Source organism: Eumetopias jubatus, unplaced genomic scaffold (assembly GCF_037043125.1).
Source record: "Eumetopias jubatus isolate StellerSeaLion01/CBP00866 unplaced genomic scaffold, mEumJub1_p1.0 scaffold_1, whole genome shotgun sequence".
NCBI classification, from domain to species: Eukaryota; Metazoa; Chordata; class Mammalia; order Carnivora; family Otariidae; genus Eumetopias; species Eumetopias jubatus.
In genome coordinates, this window is record NW_028274807.1 from 14524163 (window position 1) to 14545001 (window position 20839).

The 20839-nt window shown below is 39.5% G+C and overlaps 1 protein-coding gene across 1 annotated transcript; it reads left to right on the forward strand.

The window, feature by feature from the left end:
- Nucleotides 1-2657: 2657 nt before the first annotated feature.
- Nucleotides 2658-3158, forward strand: KRTAP11-1 (keratin associated protein 11-1). Its single transcript, XM_028114297.1, has one exon. It carries the CDS (start codon nt 2658-2660, stop codon nt 3156-3158), a length of 501 nt encoding a protein of 166 aa, XP_027970098.1.
- Nucleotides 3159-20839: the final 17681 nt, after the last annotated feature.

Consider the following 20839-nt stretch of genomic DNA (forward strand, 5'->3'; position numbering starts at 1 on the left):
ACTTAGACTTGCAAACTCAATTCACTTCTCTGCTGTTGTTGAACAATTAGTTGTATATCTTCACTGTTATAGATAATTGTAATTTCAAATTATAGCTTCAAGCTATTGATGGCTCTCTGTCTCTTCCTGCTTTGTTTGTAGTGACCTTGCATTACATTCTAATGAAGTAAAAATTGTCAAATTATGTAAATGAAGCAACACATGAAGTACCAGGACAGCAGTGCTTGTAACTTACTATTTAAAAGCTTTATTTTTTTTGTTATTTAGAAACTGGAAGAGAAATGAAGACTACATTCTTTGTAGTACCATTAATGGAACATTAATTGATTGATTCTTTTTAGAACTTACTGCTGGAGCTTTAATGAAGAAGGCATCTCATCATGTTTTTTTAAATATACCCAGGTCAGGTTGATAGTTCATGGCTCTGTCTTATTTGAATCGCAACTTAGTCAAATATAAACTGCATGATCTTGGTGAGCCATTCAACCTCCCTGAACTTTAGCTCCTTTGTGTGACATGATACGTACTCCATAGGGTTGCTGAAAGCATTTAAATATGGAGAATGGAAAGCCTCTAACTCAATGCCTGGAAGAGGGTCATGTGCACACACACACACAAAAGTTCATTTCTTTTTCTCCTGAAGCTAATGGAAGATATTTTCTAAGATCCTTTTATTTGCAATTTTCACCTTGCAGTGGAAAAGAATCAAGACAGAGTAATGATATATAAAAATCTCTACCATCTCAGAAATGTGGCAATGGGCACTGCAAACTTAGGTGTAACTTTACTACTGACTCTACTTTTTGCTTCTGTCACTTGATTAATTTGCATGATTAAGTACTTTTCCATAGCAGGCAATGAATTCATAGCTGGTAGAAGCCTGTAAACTACTCACCCATTTGAAACAAGCAAGCCAGCCCCTGTGACCAGGGACTCCAACCTTCAAACACTAACTGGGACATTCCTCGTGGTGGGAAGAGCATAGTTATAACATTGTGGAAAGCAGTCATCTTGTTAATTTCTCCCTCTACCTGAGAACACGCTGCGAGTCACTGAGGGAGAGACGGTCTGATCCCTGGGAATTCTAATAGAGCCCACAGCACAGCACCGTCTTTTTCGGGTGTGTTACTGGCTTCCAATTAGAAACTTGGGGAGCTTCCAATATGGCTTTAGTGTAATGAATAGAGATGGATGAAGCATTTTGCAAAGGGACTTTCAAAGAGTTCTAACAATGCTGTTTGCTTTGTGAATGTTTAAAACATAGTCTATCTGTCGCCCTCAAAGATATGGAAATCCATGATTGTCCCTCTCTCCTACCCCAGGTAAGCCAGTTTATGACACGAGTCAGATCTTACAGCTATTTTGGTACAGAAATATCACTGACCACTTATGCTCTGGTAAAGTGACTTATTTTGCCAGAGGTAAAATGGTTGTGAACAGGTGGGTGGAGAGGATTGGTCATATAGGTGTTCAGAATTGACTGTCTTGTAGTGAGATGAGATAAAGGAGAATGATATCTGTATATGGTTTCCCCAGGAATAAAAAAGAATAATTAAATATTATGGTACATTGTTCACACATTCATTCATTACCAAATATTAAGTGCCCACTTCCTCATGTGTTCCTTCCCCTATCCCTGATGTAGACAATCCCTTCAAGAGCCTTTGGTTTGTCTGTGATAAAAATGCATGCTATCTGTAAGTGTCTGTGTGAAAAAAATAGCTTTTGAATATATTGAGCATCTTGGGAGAAAGATACTGTACCCTTTTAAATTAACATTATAATAATTTTAAAATTTAAGCCCATTTCACTGGCATATTAATGAATCTTATCAGTCACTCTTACCTATTGTTATTGGATTAAAAATTTTAGGAATAAAGCTCATCCGATTTATTTAGAAAGGGACTTGGCTACAAACACAGTACCACTAAATTAGCTTCTAATTTGTTTTGCTGCTTGAACATAAAGGGTGAGTCCCACTGCCCTCTACCCTTCCTGAATGTGTCTTGCTCCGGTCCCTTGGTTAATTTTCTGAGCCAGCTAATACCCTAAATATAAGTCCTTGTGTGTTGTTTCCTGACAGGTGTTGTCATTGTCATCCTGAAGCATATTCAAGGAGGTTCCTTGTCCGTGAGAAGCCCCGTTAGCTATGGAAGACTGGCTGGTTAAGTTATGCTTAAAACATATTCAGTGCCAACAACAAACCAAACAGGGTGTGGGTTTGTAATGAGTCCTGGTCAGAAGGGAGAGAGTACGTGATGGCAGGACGGTGGCATGTTTGGTGTTACCGTCAGACCGACATTCATTGTATCCAAGCAAGATGAATAAGGGACAAAGTGTGGGCTGGGATGACCGATAGCTTTGAAGCTGTCAAGTAACCTTCTTAATCCTGGGACTAAGTACAGTACAGAAGCCTCGTGATTTAGTTACCAAACTACTAAACTGTCTTTATGAGGATGAAGGCTTCTCAAGAGACAATTAACCTAGAGATTCACAAGATGTTCTAAGGCATGCTGGTCTGAGCCAAAGAAGCCAGGTGGACCAGGGCGGGAGCCCCACCCACCAGCAGGGATATATAAAAGCTCAGGGACCTGAAGGGACATTCACAATTCAGGAGCTAGCTTCAGCAAGTTACCTGCAGCTCTCTGTCTGGCACCATGTCCTACAACTGTTCTACAAGGAACTGCTCTTCCAGGCCGATTGGAGGACCCTGCACTGTCCCTGTGGCTCCAGCTGCCACAGCTTCTTCCCATGATGCCGACTGCCTGAGTGGCATCTATTTGCCCAGTTCCTTCCAAACTGGCTCCTGGCTCCTGGACCACTGCCAGGGGTCCACCTGTGAGTCCACTGCTTGCCAGCCAACCTGTTACCAGTCAAATTCCTGTGTCTCCAGCCCTGGACAGGTGACCTGCTCTCGGCAAACCACCTGTGTCTCCAATCCCTGCTCAACCACCTACAGCCGGCCAGTCACCTTTGTCTCTAGTGGCTGTCAGCCCCTGGGTGGCATCTCTACTGTGTGCCGACCGGTGGGAGGAATCTCTACCGGGTGCCAACCGGTGGGGGGAATCTCCACTGTCTGCCAACCATCCTGCGGGGTCTCCAGGACGTACCAGCGGTCCTGCATGTCCAGCATGTCCAGCTGTCGAAGAACTTGCTAAGTGTGTAGGAGCCAGTGAGCGAATCAAGACTCCAGGACCTGCCAGCGGTGTTTCCAGGCTCGTCCAGCATGCTGCCTGTCCCCGAACAACTCTTCGTTGCTGACCACTGTTCTGACGGCCTTACTGCTTGGCTGCTAGCTCTGAATAAGCTGCCTTTGGCAATCAATGATTGTTCTGGCTAGCACCAAGCTTATTTTAAGGGTTAATCACTGGTGGCGCATATGCCTCTGGATGTTTCCAGAAACTTTACTTCCCATACCCCAGTCTCCGGTGGTTTTGACATGTTTTGACCTTGCTGCTGTGTCTTCTGGCTTCTGCTTTTGTGCCTCTGAGGAAGGGAACTTGTCTCGCTCTGTATTTTCTCAATAAACCTGCTTACTTGGCATTGCAAATGTCTGTCTCAATAGAGTTCTTTATTTGCAAGGGTTTTTGCTGTCTATGAGCCATCCTTGCTGATCAGAGCCTGACATTCTTCTCTGAGCACAGAGTATGGGTTCAGTCATTGTGTTTCATGACAAGCAAGGGAATATCCGATATTTTACTTGGCTAGAAGTCTTTGGACGTGTAGTGATCTAGAGTGACATGTCCTCTATATTTACTCCAATTTGTATGGGTGCACGGAATAATTGCCATGTAGGAAAAAACGAAAAGTTACCCCGGAAACCAAGTCGTTTGGGAAATTATACAGTGAAGGAGGCAGCGGAGTCTGTTAGAGTCTCAGAGTCTTACTTTACCAGAGGACCGCAGTGGAAAACTTTGCAGAAGATCCCTCCGTGATCAGACCAGATGGGGGAGAAGGAGGAAGGGTGGGGAAGTGGGTTTCCAAGGCTTGAGATTCACGGCATCAAAGGGTGGCTCCAGCTTTATATTCCCCTCACTTGCTGCAGAAGTTTGGTAGATCCTCCACACCCTTCCCCCCCCCCCACCCCCCTCCCCACCCAGGGCCAAATGCTCAGAGTAAATCAAATCTCCAGGTTTCAGTAAATCTGGGCAGGAGAAACTTGAAAGCAAAGTTCAGAAACACATGGTGGTTTATTTTATTAAGAGCCTTATTCATGCTTGCTCTCCCCTGGATCCTGTGTATTGATAAAACAAATCATCTGGACTGGTGGTCCGCATGCTAACTCCTTTTGCTTTTTTTTTTTTTTAAGTGAGAACTGGCCGCCTATTGGTTTGCTTTTGTCCTTCCTTTTCCTCTGTTACATCCAGAAACACATCTCTGTGTTTCCTTTACAGAGTTGCTCTAGGAGAAACAGAAGAGGAAGATTTTTTACAGAGAATGGAGGCATACAAGGTGTGTGCGCCATGAGCAATGGGCACTTTTTCTCCTACCTGAGGAGCTCAGTGCCTGGTGCAGACCCAGATCAGCAACCTCTATTAACAAAATGGTTTTCTTATTTCACTAATGGTTTTTCAGAGATGTATAGATGATTTCTGGATAGACGGCATATTTTCAAATTTTTCCTACTGCTCACTCTACTCTTAGAATTAAGGATCCCTCTAATCAAACACATGTTAGGATGAATGACTCAGCAGTAATATTTCATTAAAGTAAGACATGGTTTTTATTATATATTATTCCAGACCCACTTTACTTTAAAAGTAAAACTCTGGGTTTCAGATATGTTCTGGTTTATTCTAAAATAGAAGTCACCGGGGGAACCCTCCATGGCTCCTTCAAAGGTGTTGCTTCCAAGACTCTTACTGATTGCATATCTCAGTCACTTCACATATGATCTGGAAAATTCAAAGTTTTTCAGAGGTTGAAAATTATTTAATTTTTTTTTTATTCTTTAGCTTTCTAGAGTTCAATAAAAAGTTATAAGGATGGAGATGCCTTCCTTTTCTTTTTTATTTAGATGGCTAATCATCTTAGTAGATTCATATATTAGTAATTTACAATAATAGGTTTTATGGGCTGCTATGAATAAACTTTTGCTTGGGCTATTTATTATAATGGTGTGAACATCTAAGGATGATGTAGCTATCCTGCGAAGCTACTTCCTTGCCTTTATTTCTGATGGGGGAGTTATTCTATTTGTACTTGAACTTTGAAAATTCTCTCCATTCTTTGCTTTATTTCACAATAAATGATAAAGTTTTTGGTTCACCTTTGAGGACTGTCTTTTAAAAGATAGGGCAATGATTTCTTTTTCTTCTTGGTCTGGGGCCCAGAGAAGGGTCTTATATGTATGTAATATCCCTGAGCTGTGGGGAAGCAGTTCGAGGGACTTTGGTTCAAATCCTGGTTCTGCCGCTTCGTTACAGGTTTGTGAAGCTCCCTAAACCTTAGCCCAGCTGTCAAATGGACAAGATGGTAGCATCTCATGGCCCCCATTTGCAGGAATAAACTGAGGTAACATGTGTGTCTCCCAGGTATCAGCTGAGGTGTCCTGCTGTTTGGTATTAAAGTGAACCCAGTGTTCTTGGGACACCTGGGTGACTCAGTCGGTTAGGCATCTGCCTTTGGCTCAGGTCATGGTCTCAAGGTCCTGGGATTGAGTCCTGTGTTGGGCTCCCTGCTCAGCGGGGAGCCTGTTTGTCCCTCTGCCCCCCATCCTGCTTGTGTTCTCTCTCTCTCAAATAAATAAATAAAATCCTAAAAAAAAAATAAAGTGAACCTGGCATTCTCAACTCCTTTCCCTCTTCAGTGGAAGTCTTGGCTACTCCTGGCATCTCTGAAGGGTCTGAGTTGAAAGGCTGGGAGGAGGTGCCTTACTGTTATCTTTCCTCATCCCTCTGGCTCTGAACTTGCACTTTAGAAAAATGAGTTCATTTTATGGATCTTCTTCCTGTTCCATAGTCTGTTTCTGTTCAGACTGTAATGATTCAGACACCTTAGCACTACTCCTTCCTTGATGTCCATAAAACCCACTTACACAAGGCATCTGTGTGTCTAACAGACTTTACAGAAATTTTGGGACCTAGATGGTATTTATATTCTAGTGAGGGAAACAACTTAAAATTGAATTTAGGCATTAAGAAGTTCTTGGACCATTGTCTCTGGAACATTATCATATTCAGTTCAGAACGAAACCTCTCCTTCCTTCCCTCCCTCCTTCACTCCCTCCCTCCCTCCCTTCTATCCTCAAATACTAGACATCTACTGTTCCAGCTTCTGTGCTAGGTGCTGGTTATGTAGCAGTAAATAAAACCACCATGATTCTTGCTGTCATGAAGCTCATAGCTTAGTTAATTAGAGTAATTTCTGTAGAACTTTTTTACTTTCTTCCGTATCTTCCCCTACAAATGCTTATGAGCGCTTACCAAGGTGCTACCTCACATATGTTCTCTGAAAAGTGTAGGTTTTTCTACCTTTTTTCATATATGATGCTTATTTATATTACAACTATGATATAAGCTGAAAATACAACCAACCTCTGGGATATTTGGCTTTAAATCTAGGAGACATAAAGCTTGTAAAAGTCAAGGGAATGAGCTGATAATCGGTTGAATGGCAAGAATGAATGGTTGACAAATTAGGGGGCAGACCCAGACTGGTTCCCTCTAAAAGGGCACTCTACCTTCAGAGAAGGCAGGCTGTGCAATTTGACCCCAGCCTTGGCAAATATCTACTTGGTCTCTTTATACTTTTTGGAAACGACAATTTCCACTGAGGAATTTATAAATGCCTTCATATTTGAAGGGTCTTGTGTTAGCTTTCATGGGGTCAAGATCCTTATTTATTAGGGTCACTGGCTCCAACTTCTTTTATATGCTCTACTTTCCTACATTTAACTGCCTGCTAGGCCTTTCCAGAAATATGTCTTATAATAAAATTCGAAGAAATTTTCAAAACTCAAATTGCTCATAATGAAACTTATTAATTAGGGATATGATTTGTGTTGCTTGTTTCAGATTATATAACAGCTGTGGTAAGGAACTAGCTCCCATTAACAGAGACAAAGAGCTATTACAAGCAAATATGAAGGCTTTATGGAAGTTATTCTGTGCATTATTATGGAAATGGATGATAAAAGGGACAACACAGTGTAAGAATTGTGCTAACGGTAGTTCTAGTACCTGTGAGAAAGGCAGGTGATCATCCTGAGCAAGAACTGAGTGTGGTCAGGGTAGGATTTTTTTAGCGGTGTGTTGGTCTCATAACCACAGACTTTCTACCATAAAATAGTTTACCACTGAAATTCCTTCGGAAAAAGTGACTTTATCAGCTTGGATCTGAAAGTCCAGCTCTCCTAAACCACCTTTTCCCTCCATTAACCATTTTAATACAAGTTTTCTTGGGAACACATCAATTGCATCATGGCAGAGAAGACTTATATCACTCAAATGAAATATTCTTTTACAAAACCTTCTCATTATACTGATTCTTGCCTTTTGGTTAATGCTGCCACTCTCTTCTAAGTCACCTGGGATGGAATCCTGTCACTGTGTTTTACTTCTCTTTCCCCTAACGTCACACACTTAATTCCTTAGAGATGTAACAATTCTTTGTTTTTTTCTTAGCATTTTCTCTGGCCCAGCCTGCTGTGGGCAGGCATACCTCACACTACAGTAGTGTAATAAGCTCCTAAGTGATTCTAGCATTTCTATGTCCTTTTTGGACAGCTTTATCAAATCTGCCTGTATTAGCTCTCCAGGGCAGCTATAACAAAATATCACAAACTGGGGAGCTTCAACAACAGAAATTGATTGTCTCACAGTCTGGAGACTAGGAGTCTGAGATCATGTCTCAACAGGGTTTGTTTCTCCTGAGGTTATAAGGAAGAATCTGTTCCATTCCTCTCCCTGAGCCTCTGGTGGTTTGCTGGCAAATCTTTGGCGCTCCTGGGCTTTTAGAAACACCCTGATATCTGTCTTCATCTTCACATGATATTCTCCCTGTGTGTCTATGGGTGTAGGCTGTGTCCAAATTTCCCCTTTTCGTAAGGACATTAGTTATACTGAACTAGGGGCCCACCCTACTCAAGTATGACCTCATCTTAACTAATTAGCTCTGCAATGATCCTATTTCCAAGCAAGTCACACTCTGAAGTACTGGAGGTGAGGACTTCAGTAGAGAAATGCTTGGAGGCACAGGTCAACTCATAACACTATCAAGGCACAACTCTGGTAATGTCACTTTTTGGCTCAAAAATATCAAAACATGCTTATTGCCTAATGAACGCTGTTCAGACTTGCTGGCCTAGCATTCATAATTCCCAGCAGACTACTTAATAAATGCTCAGTAAACATAAGAAGAATAAAATGTTTAAGTTTTGGGGTTCTTATTCATTTCTATACTTGAAAGTCTAATTAATAGTTGATGTGTTATATTCGTCATGGTTCTCCAAAGAAACAGAACCAATAGGAATATATGTATATACATATATATATACACACACATGCATATTTATATTTATATATTTATTTATATATATTTCTTGTATATAAAGAATAGTGTATATAAAAGACTCTCTATATAAGAATACTTATACAAATAAATATTATAAATATAAACATATATGTATATATATTCCTTTCCTATTGATTCTGTTTCTCTGGAGAACCATGATGAATATAGTATATATATAGAGAGAGTTCTTTCTCTTGGGAGAACATGATTAATATAGTTCATTATATATATGATGTACTTTTTACAAGCCAGCCTGGAGAGTGGCTTCTGCTTACATTCCACTGACAAGTTCCCAGTCCTATGACCACACTTAAGCACAAGGAATTTGTTCATAAGGCCCAGATATGGGTGAAGAAAGAAGAGAAAATGGGTTTGGTGAACAGAGAGCCTGTGTATGCAACATTTTATCATGTGGTTATAAGAATGAAGAGTGTTATGTGAAAGTCTGACTCCCGGTAGGTACCCAGAAAGTGGTGAATGAATCTGAATTAGACTTCTATTTCCATCTGTCTATTGAAAGAGACCTGTTTTAAGAAAACATCCCTTTATGGAAAGGGATGCATTATGGAAAGGGATGCACTAACCTAATATATTCAGGGGTTGCTTGTAGCATTTAAGGATCTGTCTTTCTAGGAGATGTTATTTTTTAAATCCAAGGAAAATGCTTCTAGACAAAAATTGAGATGTAAATAGTAGCGCTCATTTAAAAAGCCTGGGTGGCTCAGTCGTTAAGCATCTGCCTTTGGCTCAGGTCATGATCCCAGGGTCCTGGAATCAAGCCCCGCATCGGGCTCCCTGCTTGGCAGGAAGCCTGTGTCTCCTTCTCCCGCTCCCCCTGCTTGTATTCCCTCTCTTGCTGTGTCTCTCTGTCAAATAAACAAATAAAATCTTAAAAAAATAAATAAATAAAAGGACCTAATTTTGGTAATGGCTGCAATGACTGGGAATAACTGAGATATTTCTAACTCGAAATAAAATAGGAATTGACCAGACAACAGTTCCATAAATGAAACAATGTTCTGTTTCCCTCTAATTAGCATAAACTACATAACATCATCTGGAATCATCTAGTCCTCCATTCTGGTCCCTCTTTTCATTGTGTAACTATCTTCCGAAAGATGTCAGTGCTGGAAGAGAGAGACTGCCGGAGTAACATACAACTCCCTTATTTAACAATGAGGAAATAGAAAGGAAAGGTCTTGCTTGTCCAATAAACATAGTCAGTGATAGACCCACTAAATGACTTCTGACTGAGTGTTTTTTATATAAATATGAAGATTCTGTGGTTCCTTATTCATTCTCCTTTCTTGATGAGTTATCCTACAAGTAGTCTATCCAGGAGTATCATATGCTATGTCATCACTGTTTATCTGAAATTCAAATGTAACTGGGAGTTGTGTATATATATATATATATTTAAGATATTATTTATTTATTTATTTATTTATTTATTTATTTATTTATTTATAGAGCATGTGAGTGGGGAGGAGGGGCAGAGGGAGAGAGAGAGAGAGGATCTCAAGCAAACTCGGAGTTGAGTGCAGAGCCCGACATGGGGTTCAATCCCACTACCCTGAGAACATGACCTGAGCTGAAATCAAGAGTTGGCCTCTCAATCGACCCAGCCACCCAAGCACCCTAGGAGTTGTATATTTTTATTTGGTAAACCAGGCAGCCCAGGTGTGGCATCCACATCTAGTGGCAGAGTACACTTAGCGAACTACTCTACTCTAGAAGACTTAGCCTGCTATCCAACCACAGAGGCTGACCGACTCCTCCTGATGTCTGGTCTGTCTTGTCTGATATGACCCTCAATAGTCCTCGGGGACATATGATGGTGCAGTAAGGCTAAACTGGCATACAACTGACCAGTGGCAAGCTGGTCTAGCTGAAGATTCTGTTGTAGTTTGTTCTCCTTATCAACTCAGGACATCTTCCCTATGCTCTTCATCCTCTGCTGTGATTATCTGTACAGCTAGCCTTATATTTTTTTAAGATTTTATTTATTTGACAGAGACAGAGAGAGAGAGAGAGAGAGAGGGAACACAAGCAGGGGGAGAGGGAGAGGGAGAAGCAGGCTTCCCACGGAGCAGGGAGCCCAGTGGGGCTCGATCCCAGGACCCTGGGATCATGACCTGAGCTGAAGGCACAGGCTTAACGACTGAGCCACCCAGGCGCCCCAAGCCTTAGTCTTTTTTATTTTAGTTTATTTTTTTTTTAAGATTTATTTACTTATTTATTTTTTAATTTATTTGACAGAGAGAGACAGTGAGGAAGGGAACACAAGCAGGGGGAGTAGGTAGGAGGGGAGGAGCAGGCCTCTTGCCGAGGAGGAAGCCCGATGCGGGACTTGCTCCTAGAACCCTGGGATCATGACCTAAGCCAAAGGCAGATGCTTAACAACTGACCAACCAAGGCGCCCCTAGCCTTAGTCTTTTTTAAATAATTTTTTTAGTATTGGCATGCCCCATTTGGGACACGTTTTGGGATGTACTTACACTAACATTTTGTTGCTTATCTGAAATTTGAATATAAATGGGATCCTGTATATTATCTATAAAATTCAGTGGAGGTCTTTTCTGATATTGCATTAATTTTGGAATGGAAAAAAGGAGTTCTGTAGGGCAAGTGCTTGAGAAGTTCAGATCCAATTAATTTTACATGATTTATTTCCTCATTCTTTTCAGAGTTTTAGTATTGCTATGATGCACCGTGAATCTCTGCTAGAGAGACATATGATGCAGATGTTCCATCTATCTATCTATCATCTATCTATATCTATATATCATCTATCTAGTCTTTTTCTTTTCTTTATTATTTTTTAAAAAGATTTTATTTATTTATTAGACAGAGAGAGAGAGGGAGGGAGAGGGAGCACCATTGGGGGTGTGGGGACAGAGCGAGAAGCAGATTCCTCACTAAGTGCAGAGCCTGATGCAGGGGTTTGATCCCAGGGCCCCAGGATCATGACCTGAGCTGAAGGCAGACACTTAACTGACTGAGCCACCCAGGTGCCCCTTGTTTGTTTGTTTGTTTCTTTATTTTAATGAAACCCTTTTATTTCAGAACATCCGATGGACTAACATTTTGTGAAAGATATTTTGGAAAACACTGACGAAGAGCAACACTGGGTGACTCAGAGAAGCCAACCTACAAGGTGGATTCCGCTCTTTCTGTGATGTAAGATAAGGATGAAAAGACCAGGACAGTTACACAAATCTTAAGAAGAAAAATAGAAATATCCAGATGACCTGCACAACAGCCGGTACAGCATAATTCTGATGGATCATTAAATTGTTCCATCCTCTACCCTGTGTAATACAAAAGGTCAAAGACAGGCTGGTTGATCACATTCTTCTCAGATTCAAAGTGAATGCTGTTCCACAGGTATTGCTAAATTAGCATGTCTAGACCATGTTCTATATGAATGGCTCTCAGTGAAGTTATTCGAAGCTGCCTATACCTCTGGTGCAATGGTAATTGGAAAGGCAAACTGCATTTATGAGTGAATAGTGCTGACTGAGCGGTGTAATATTTTGGTGGGTAGTTTTGGGCCTTTCAAAGTGAGATGTGACATTCAAATGCCAGATAAACCCATTGTCAAACAACCCCAAACCTTTGGCATTTGAGAATAGTTTCTTGATTCTTTTTCTTCAGAGAACTTATTTCTGTGTAGAGTCTATCAAGTGAGTGATTTTTCAAAGCTGCTGACTGGTCTCTTCAAGGTCGAGGGAAAAATTGATGGTTTAGAATTATGATTAGATTTTCTGTCTATTCCTTCCCTTCTTTTATTTCTTATTTGATGCCTTTATTTTCTCATTTTATCTCCTAAATTTGCAAATTTCCCTGAGATAGAAGGTGGCCTCAGAGACTTACTGAACAGAGAGTTTCCAGTAACTTTGAGGTGTTATTTACACATTTAAAATCAGGGGACACTAGAATGATTTTATAGTTTAAAGCAATTGTTCAGTTAATCATTCATTCATCCAGCTAATATTTTTGAATATATGGTAGTACTTTGACAGTCTTTCTTGCTTATGAAGATTCAAATAGAGTGAGGAAGCAGATATATAAATAACAAACTAACATGAAGTAAGTGCTGTAATAGGGAAGCATATAGAAAGTGAAATAAATTTGAAAAATGCTGGGTGAATGAAAGTTAAGCCGATTTCTTTACAGTAGATTTTACCTGAGCTTTTAATATGGTGATATCCACATATATATATGGACTATAACTTGGAATGTATCCTAAACATTTTCCCCCTGGAATATCTGGAAGGACCAGGGTCCTGTTAAACACACCCTGTAAAGCCATATATTTTGGTGTATATACTCAATTGGACATGGATGATTTTTGTTAAAATGTCGCTTTCTATGTTTGCTATCATTTTTTTTTTGAGTTTTCAAGATGTATCCAATCTCAATACTTTAAATAATTACTGTATAAAAAAGTAGGTTTTTCAAATTTCGGGGTTTAATCTTAGCTTACTCTCTCTCTCTCTCACTCTGCCAGACCAGTATGGTTTCTTTTAGTCTCTTTCAGTATGTGTGGTATGTGTCATCAGGGAAGGTTTTTTGCTTATATAGGTACAATATGTTTAGGTGATTGACCCACATACATACGCGCCTGTGTGTGTATGTGTGTCTGTGGGAAACAGAACGCCACAAACGACCAGTGGTGCATGTTTGCTCAGACTCTGAGATCTTTGAGAAAACTCGAGATTGCAGGGTTAAGAATAACCCGAAGGATCAGAGTGAAATGCCCTTGGAACGTGTGTGGTCAGTTCTAAAGTCCGCAGCGGAAGATGTTTAGTAGATAGGAAGCCAGCTGTAAGCAGCACACTGTGCGCTCCCCTCTTTGTTCCCTTGCCCTGTAAATAGAGCACTGGGCACTCCCGTCTGTTCCTTTATTTTGTTTTAAAGATACTTACGTGCTTGACTAATCCTGTATACGTGGAGGAATGTGCCTTACTGCGTCCCTGCTGTAAATCACTATAGATCTATATCACTGTAGAAGGTATATAAGAGGATGGAAAATAAATCTCGGCGCCTCGGGCTGTTAGCTCGGGGTCCCCTGTGCCTTGCTATACTGTCGTCTCTTTTTCTCAGTTCCTTTGCCGCCCCAGGTCCCCGACTCTCAGAGGTCGACATGTGTCCAACCAATTTTTATCCTAGGATTTTCACATAGGCTAAATCCTACCTGATACAAAAGTGAGGATAAGAGTTGTTGCTATTCCTTTTGGGAGAAAAAGGAATGTGTACCAAATTGCCTGGAAGACCATGCTAAATGGATAAACAGGAAGAAACATACTATATTTCAGTAGAAATGAATGCAAATAATCTTTATATAAAATTTAAAATGGGAAAAGGATTTAAGAGAATATGACAAAATTTGGGAAGACAGGAGACACACTTTTTAAAATATGATGGCTCTTTCTCAACATTTCCCGCATGCGTACTTGTTTATTGGCATTAACACCACCTTGACTTAGGCCCCTTATTATCTCATACCTGGCCGTTATAATAGCTAGCTAATAAGTTTCCCTAATTATAACCTCTTATCCAAATTAATTTTCTTACTGCACCATTGTGATCTCATAATCAAACTTTATTAGCTCCTAATAATTTATTAAAATCATCAAGCCTTAATGGATAGGACATTGAACTTGGAGTGAAAAAGTTATGATTTTGAGAGCTACTCCTGAGTTGTATAACCTTGAGCAGGTTTCCCAACATTTAGAGGCAAAACTATTTCTGGCTATAAAATTCATATAATAATACCCTTGCTGCCTAATTAATAAGTTTGCTATAGAATTTAAATACAATGTGAAGGGTATTTATAAACTTTGAAGCAAAACACACATATGAACTACTGTTTTTGCTCCACAAAGTCTATATTTCTCAGGCTGACAATCAGTGCCTTACCAGACCACGATTACTTTTCCATTATATGTTGACCCTTTGCTTGCATGAATAGGGCAATTAATTCAAACCAGAATGCCCTGGGCTTTCACAGCTAAACATCTACGCTAGTTCCTTTCCTTCTTCCTGCTGACTATTCTCTCATCCTTGTTATAGCTCCATGATGCCTTCTATAGTTTCCTCTGGCTGCTGGAACAAATTACTGTACACTGGATGATTTAAGACAACAGAAATTTATTCTCTCACAACTCTGGAAACCACAAGTCCAAAGTCAAGGTGCTGCAGGGTCATGTGTCCTTGGAAGACTCTAGGGAAGAATCTTCCCTTGTCTTTCTTTAGCCTCTGGTGGCTCCTGGAATTCCTTAGGTTGTAGACACATCTCCAGTCTCTGTTTCCATCTCACTTGGGTTTTTCCTGTGTCTCTGTGTCCTCTCCTTTGCTGTCTTGTACAAGGATAGTAGTTTTGGAGTTAGGGTCGACCTTAAATCTAAGATGATCTCATCTCAAGATCCTTAATTACATCTTCAAAGACCCTACAGCCAAATAAGGCCACCTTTATGAGTACTGGGGGTCAGGACTTGGACATATAATTTTGGGGCCACTATTCAAATGACTACACCTTCTTTGGTCATTCCAATCTGATTTTTTTGGCTTGCATATACTTTATATGCAATCTTGAAATAGCTGAGAGGAAACCACTGATGATGAGCCAATTAAATGGGCAAATTGTGAGAACTATTCATGAAGAGTTTAGCATTTGGTTCATCTAACTTAATTGTTTTTCAGCCATAACTACATCCCTTACAAAGAAGCAGCACTATTTAACTTTCTATCAAAAAAGTTGAATTGTGTAAGTGCTTTTTACAGCCTTAAAAACTGGAAAGAAATTTTCTCATTTTTAACACATAATTGGTCAAGTGGAACTATTTTTAATTGTAAGATATAAACCATTTAAAGCACTATGGCTCAGCAATTTAGAAAAAAGTAGATTATTATTATATTAGTATTAGGAAAACTAATGCTGTAACACTCACAAAAGTTCTCTGAACCGGGTAGAGATGAAAAGCCCAACCTTGACATTGACTTTTCATTGAGATAGCATGGAAGGCATTAGCTCAACACACTAGGGATTCATGCGATAGTCATTGTGAGCTCAAACCCATTGCAGTGGTGGCTAGAACCCCTCGCTTCTGTATATTCTTGTCCCTATGGTGGGTTTGTTCCTCTTTGGTGGCATTAAAGACCACAGAGTATATCTATGGCAACAAGCCACCAAATTATTCATAGCCCAAGCCAATTTACAAAGTTCATCTGGGTTTTTCCATACAAAGCTTTTTACCAGGTAGAGAAGGGGGCAATGTGTGTTCCTGATTATTTTGTTTATTTACACAGAGTATTCCAAAATTCTAGAACTTGCTGATGCAGCACAATCCTTTTTATTTGTAATAGATTCATGATCTCACCCTTTGCTACATTGAAAACCTGTCCCCAACTTCTTTTCACTCACTTTCCCAAGGTAGAGCGAGCTAGGCAACAAGGCTCAAGAGAACCATGTAGTTTTTCTTATTATGGTAAGTACAATATAGAATGTTGCTTTTACTGCCCTTCATCAAAAATTAACATCTTCTTCACTCACAAGAGTGAAAATACACGGCAGCTTCATCTTGTCTCTTTCCTTAGGTCTTGCTAAATGATGGAGAGAGAATCTTCGGATTTACTTAGCTAACATTATATTTCTACTAATATATCTCCAAGAGCTTTTCCAAGCGTGCATAAACATATAATTATTAACTTGACAAACCCTCTGGTTAAACACATTTTATTGCTTTAGTTACTCTAATTAAATAAGTTTCCCTTTGGTTCAATACTAACAGTTCTTTTTGACCTCTTTCCTTTCCCCTGCTGAAATGTAGGGAGGTGTTGGCCAGAGGTGGTGGAGTGATGAAGAATGGTGTCTGGCCATTCATGATGATGGCCTTCATGATGATATTTCAAACATTACCCTCTTGCTAGTGAGGAGTGGGTGACTGGAGAAAAGAAGCCAGGGAACAGGCCCAAGTATATCTTCTTCTGTTCCAGCCACAAGAAAACCATGTCAAATCCCTAACGGGAATGAAGTGTAGAATTCTTATTCACACCCCTTGAGAATAAGACATGTTAGCCTAACTTTGATTTTCTCATTTGAACATTTATTTACATATATCATTGTGTTTTATTTAATTTATTTTATTTTTAATTTAAATTCAATTATCCAACATATAATGCATCATTAGTTTTTGATGTAGTATTCAAGGATTCATTAGTTGCATATAACACCCAGAGCTCATCACATCACGTGACCTCCTTAATGCCCATCACCCAGCTCCCCATTGTGTTTTAAGATGTAATAGGAGGGAAAAATTAAGTGCAAGTATGCTAGCCAAGGGATTAAAAAACCAGCTTCTGAGGAAGGGCAGAGAAAATCATTGTGCCTCTTCTCCCTGGAGAGACTAAGGTTGGTAGACATTTTGTCCTTTTAAATGTTGTATATTTGATTTATAGAAGTTAAAAAATTGTAAGTAAAGTCCAACTTTGTTCTTGAGATTTTTCAATTGATTTTATACATAAAAAGTATTTCAAAAGTTATTCTCCTTATTTTTAAAATTTTTTGGTGGCTTGATATTTTTTATTTAACTTCAAATCGATTTATAATTTAATATGGTTTATGGTGTAAAGTTATTTTTTCCCCTTCAAATGTTGACCAGTTATTTCAGCAGCATTATATGAGTAATAGCCTCCTTTTCTTACTGATTTATGATTCTCCATTTGCAATATATTAGAATTTAAATCTATGAGAGTATATTTGTGTGTTTTGAGGCTCATAATCTTAATAATATAATAATAAATCTTTTCTATGTCTTCTCCTGATCTTTAACTAACATTAAAATATGATAATCAGCATTTTAAAAAAACATTCAAAAATTTAATCTAAGCAATCATGCAAATTAAGCAATTAAATAGCACAGGGTGACTTTTTATTTATTTATTTATTTTTTTAAAAGATTTTATTTGAGAGAGCGAGAATGAGAGAGAGAGAGAGAGAGCACATGAGAGGGGGGAGGGTCAGAGGGAGAAGCAGACTCCCTGCTGAGCAGGGAGCCCGATGCGGGACTCAATCCCAGGACTCCAGGATCATGACCTGAGCCGAAGGCAGTCGCTTAACCAACTGAGCCACCCAGGCGCCCAGGGTAACCTTTAATATAAAGCAAAAATTCTATTCCCTACTCCTCCCCAGTCTTGTTCCTTAGAAGCAGCCACCTTATATTTAGATAATTTCTTTAGTAGTTATTGCTATATCCTTAATTAATATAGTGCGCTATTATTTTTTATTTTTCAGATGTACGATTATCTATTGACTTCCTATATGATGACTGAAAATTTAGCTCTCTTACATTGCCCATTCCCTGAAAACTCCCCATTAACAAGTTCTTCCTATTTTGCTATTATTTGGTGAGTCAATAATCATTTTTATAGATATTTTATAGAGCCAAGTGCATACTATGATTATATTGCCTTTCTTAAATAGCTTTTTATTTTTCCTGTACATTCTAATGATCTTATTTTTTCTTGCACTATTTCCTTTATTATATCTTAATTATTTTTAGTGTCTCTTTTTCATTGTATTGCCTGGTTTTCCTTTCCTTCCAGTAAACTCCCTATTTTCTTCTATTTGTCTGCTTAAACTTAACTGCTGTCCTTTCTGATGCTCTGCTGTCATCCTAGGATTCCACTCTTTGGTTAAATCCTTTGGTTTGTTGGAGCACGTTCTCAAGCCAGTCTCAAAGGGTGTGTAGAGAACAACTTTCTGAACCACTGGGTGCATCTGACAGTGACTTATTATATTTCATACTTGAATGATAGACTAGCTATCAAATAAGAGGTTGAAAATCATTTTCTATCCCATCATAGACAATTTTCCTTCTCTGTCTTTAGCTCCCTGTGTTTTTGATGTGCTATCTGTTGTCAGACTGCCTCTCTTTCCTTTGTACTCACAAAGTACACAGTCATTGAAAAAACATTTTTTCTCTGGAAGCACTTAGAGCTTCCTTTTTTTGCCTTGGCATTCTGAAATTTGACAGTGATGCATGTAGGAGTTCTTATTTTAAAACATGGCCTCCGAATTCTTTGACATTTTTCTTCTCAAGAGATGGGGTCCTTATCTCCTCTTGAATCTGTATAGGATTGGGACTGCCTCCACAAGTAAAGTCCACAGGAAGTGACACAGGATGGCTTCTGAGGCTAGATTATAAAGGATCTTGTCCTTTTACCCTGGTTCTCTGGAATGCCTGCTCCCTGGACACTCCAACTTGGGATTCTCTGTCTTGGAACCTTAACTGCCTTATTGTAAAAAGCCAAGACCATGAGGAGAAGTCTTGTGTTCTATTGATAGCCTGAGCTGAGATCAGTCATTGAGTTATCCCAGCCCAAGTGCCAGACACAATGAGTGGAGAAGGCTTCAGATGATTGTACCCTCCAGCTGTTTGGGTCACTCTCAGCCATTCAAATCTTCCCAGTGGAGGCTCCAGGCATCGTGTGGCAGAGTAAAGCCATCCCTGCTGTGCTCTGTCTGAATTCCTGACCTGCAAAACCATGGGCATAATAAAGTGACTCTGGTTTTAAGCCACTGACTTTTGTGGGGGTAGAGGGGGGAGGTTAGTAATAGATAACCAAAACACTAGGTATGGGTCGTTCTTCATCTGAAAGCTCCTCTACCCATGTATCTGGCACTTGGGGTGTTATTCAAAATATTTGCAATTAAATACTCAGCTTTAATGTTCTACAAAACAGAGCAGTGTCCTCCTTGATTTTATTCTCCTTGTGAACTTAATATTACTCCTCTTCTCCATCAGTTATGCCATCTTCCAGAAATGTGTTGAAACATTATGTCCTTTGATGGGCCCTAAGAACCTGTTCTGCATTATTGCAGACCCGTTATTGCAGCCTATTATTGTGGATCAATGGCTGTTTTATTCCTTTACTACCATTTTAATGGACTCTCAGAAGGGGAAGAATATAAATTTGTATGATACATCTATTATCTTGGATCTTCTGAAGATTACATAACAGAGAGCAGTGTGTTGGGAATTATGGCAGACTTCTAGTTGGTTATCAATATCCACTCTCCATATTTTCTATGACAACAGGGTTTACCTGCATGTGGCTGCCCAGCTAAAGCCTACATTTTCCAGTTTCCTTTGCAACTAAATATGGCCATGTGACCAGGTATTGACCAATAGGATGTGAGGAGAAGTGATGTGCCCTCTTTCTCTAATTCTTAAATGAGCTGGGTGTGTGTTCCTCTGACAAGCTTCTTGTTTGCTGAGATGTGGCAAAAGTTAGGAGCAGCTGACTTGGGCCTCCATGTGGAATCTATCTTTTGAGGATGGTACAACTGTCTACCAACCTTGCCTACCTTTGTACTGTTATATAAGAGAAGAATAAACTTCTAACCTTTGAAGTCATACTTATATGACCTCAGTAAAAAATAACTTATATCATGCAAGTATAAACCTCAGTAACATACTGTTTTGTGACCAGAATTTAGAGGCAAAATTTAGGATAATAATTATAATAATACTCATAGTAGTGATGATAGCTAGTGCTTATTTAGAACTTACCATGAGCCAACACTGTTCTAAGAGCTTTAATGGATCAACTAACTTAATTTTCAAAACCCTACCCTATAAAGTAACACTGTAATTGTTCCTATTGTGCAGATTTTAAAAATTGCAAAGGTGGTTAAACGATGTGCTCAAACCTCCGTAGCTAGTATTGGGAGAGTTAGGTTCAACAGGTAATCTGGTTCTGGACACCAAACTGTCAATCACCTTGATAGAGTGTTTGTTCTTTGTGGTATCTGGCCTTTGTAGATTGGAAATAGATGTAGTCAGGAGCCATTTTACCAAATGTTGTAGTCACATGTTAATTTGAAACTATTAGTGATAAGGAAGCACTTAAGTACAAGGAGATGTTGCTAAACATATTAAATAAGGGCTAATAGAAGTTAGTGAATAAGAACATACTTGATCTACTAAAATTACTCCAGTGAGGAGTGAACTGCAAGTTTATACCTGTCCATTGACTTTTTTTTTAAAGACTTTATTTATTTATTTATTTGAGAGAGAGAAAGAGAGAGAGAGTGAGACACAGCATGAGAGGGGAGTGTCAGAGGGAGAAGCAGCCTCCCCGCTGAGCCAGGAGCCCAATGTGGGACTCGATCCCAGGACTCTGGGATCGTGACCTGAGCCAAAGGCAGTCGCTTACCCAACTGAGCCACCCAGGCGCCCCACTGTCCATTGACTTTTTTAAATGTAAATTGCATTGAAATATAACATGATAGCAAAAAGGTACACATAAGTTTGGC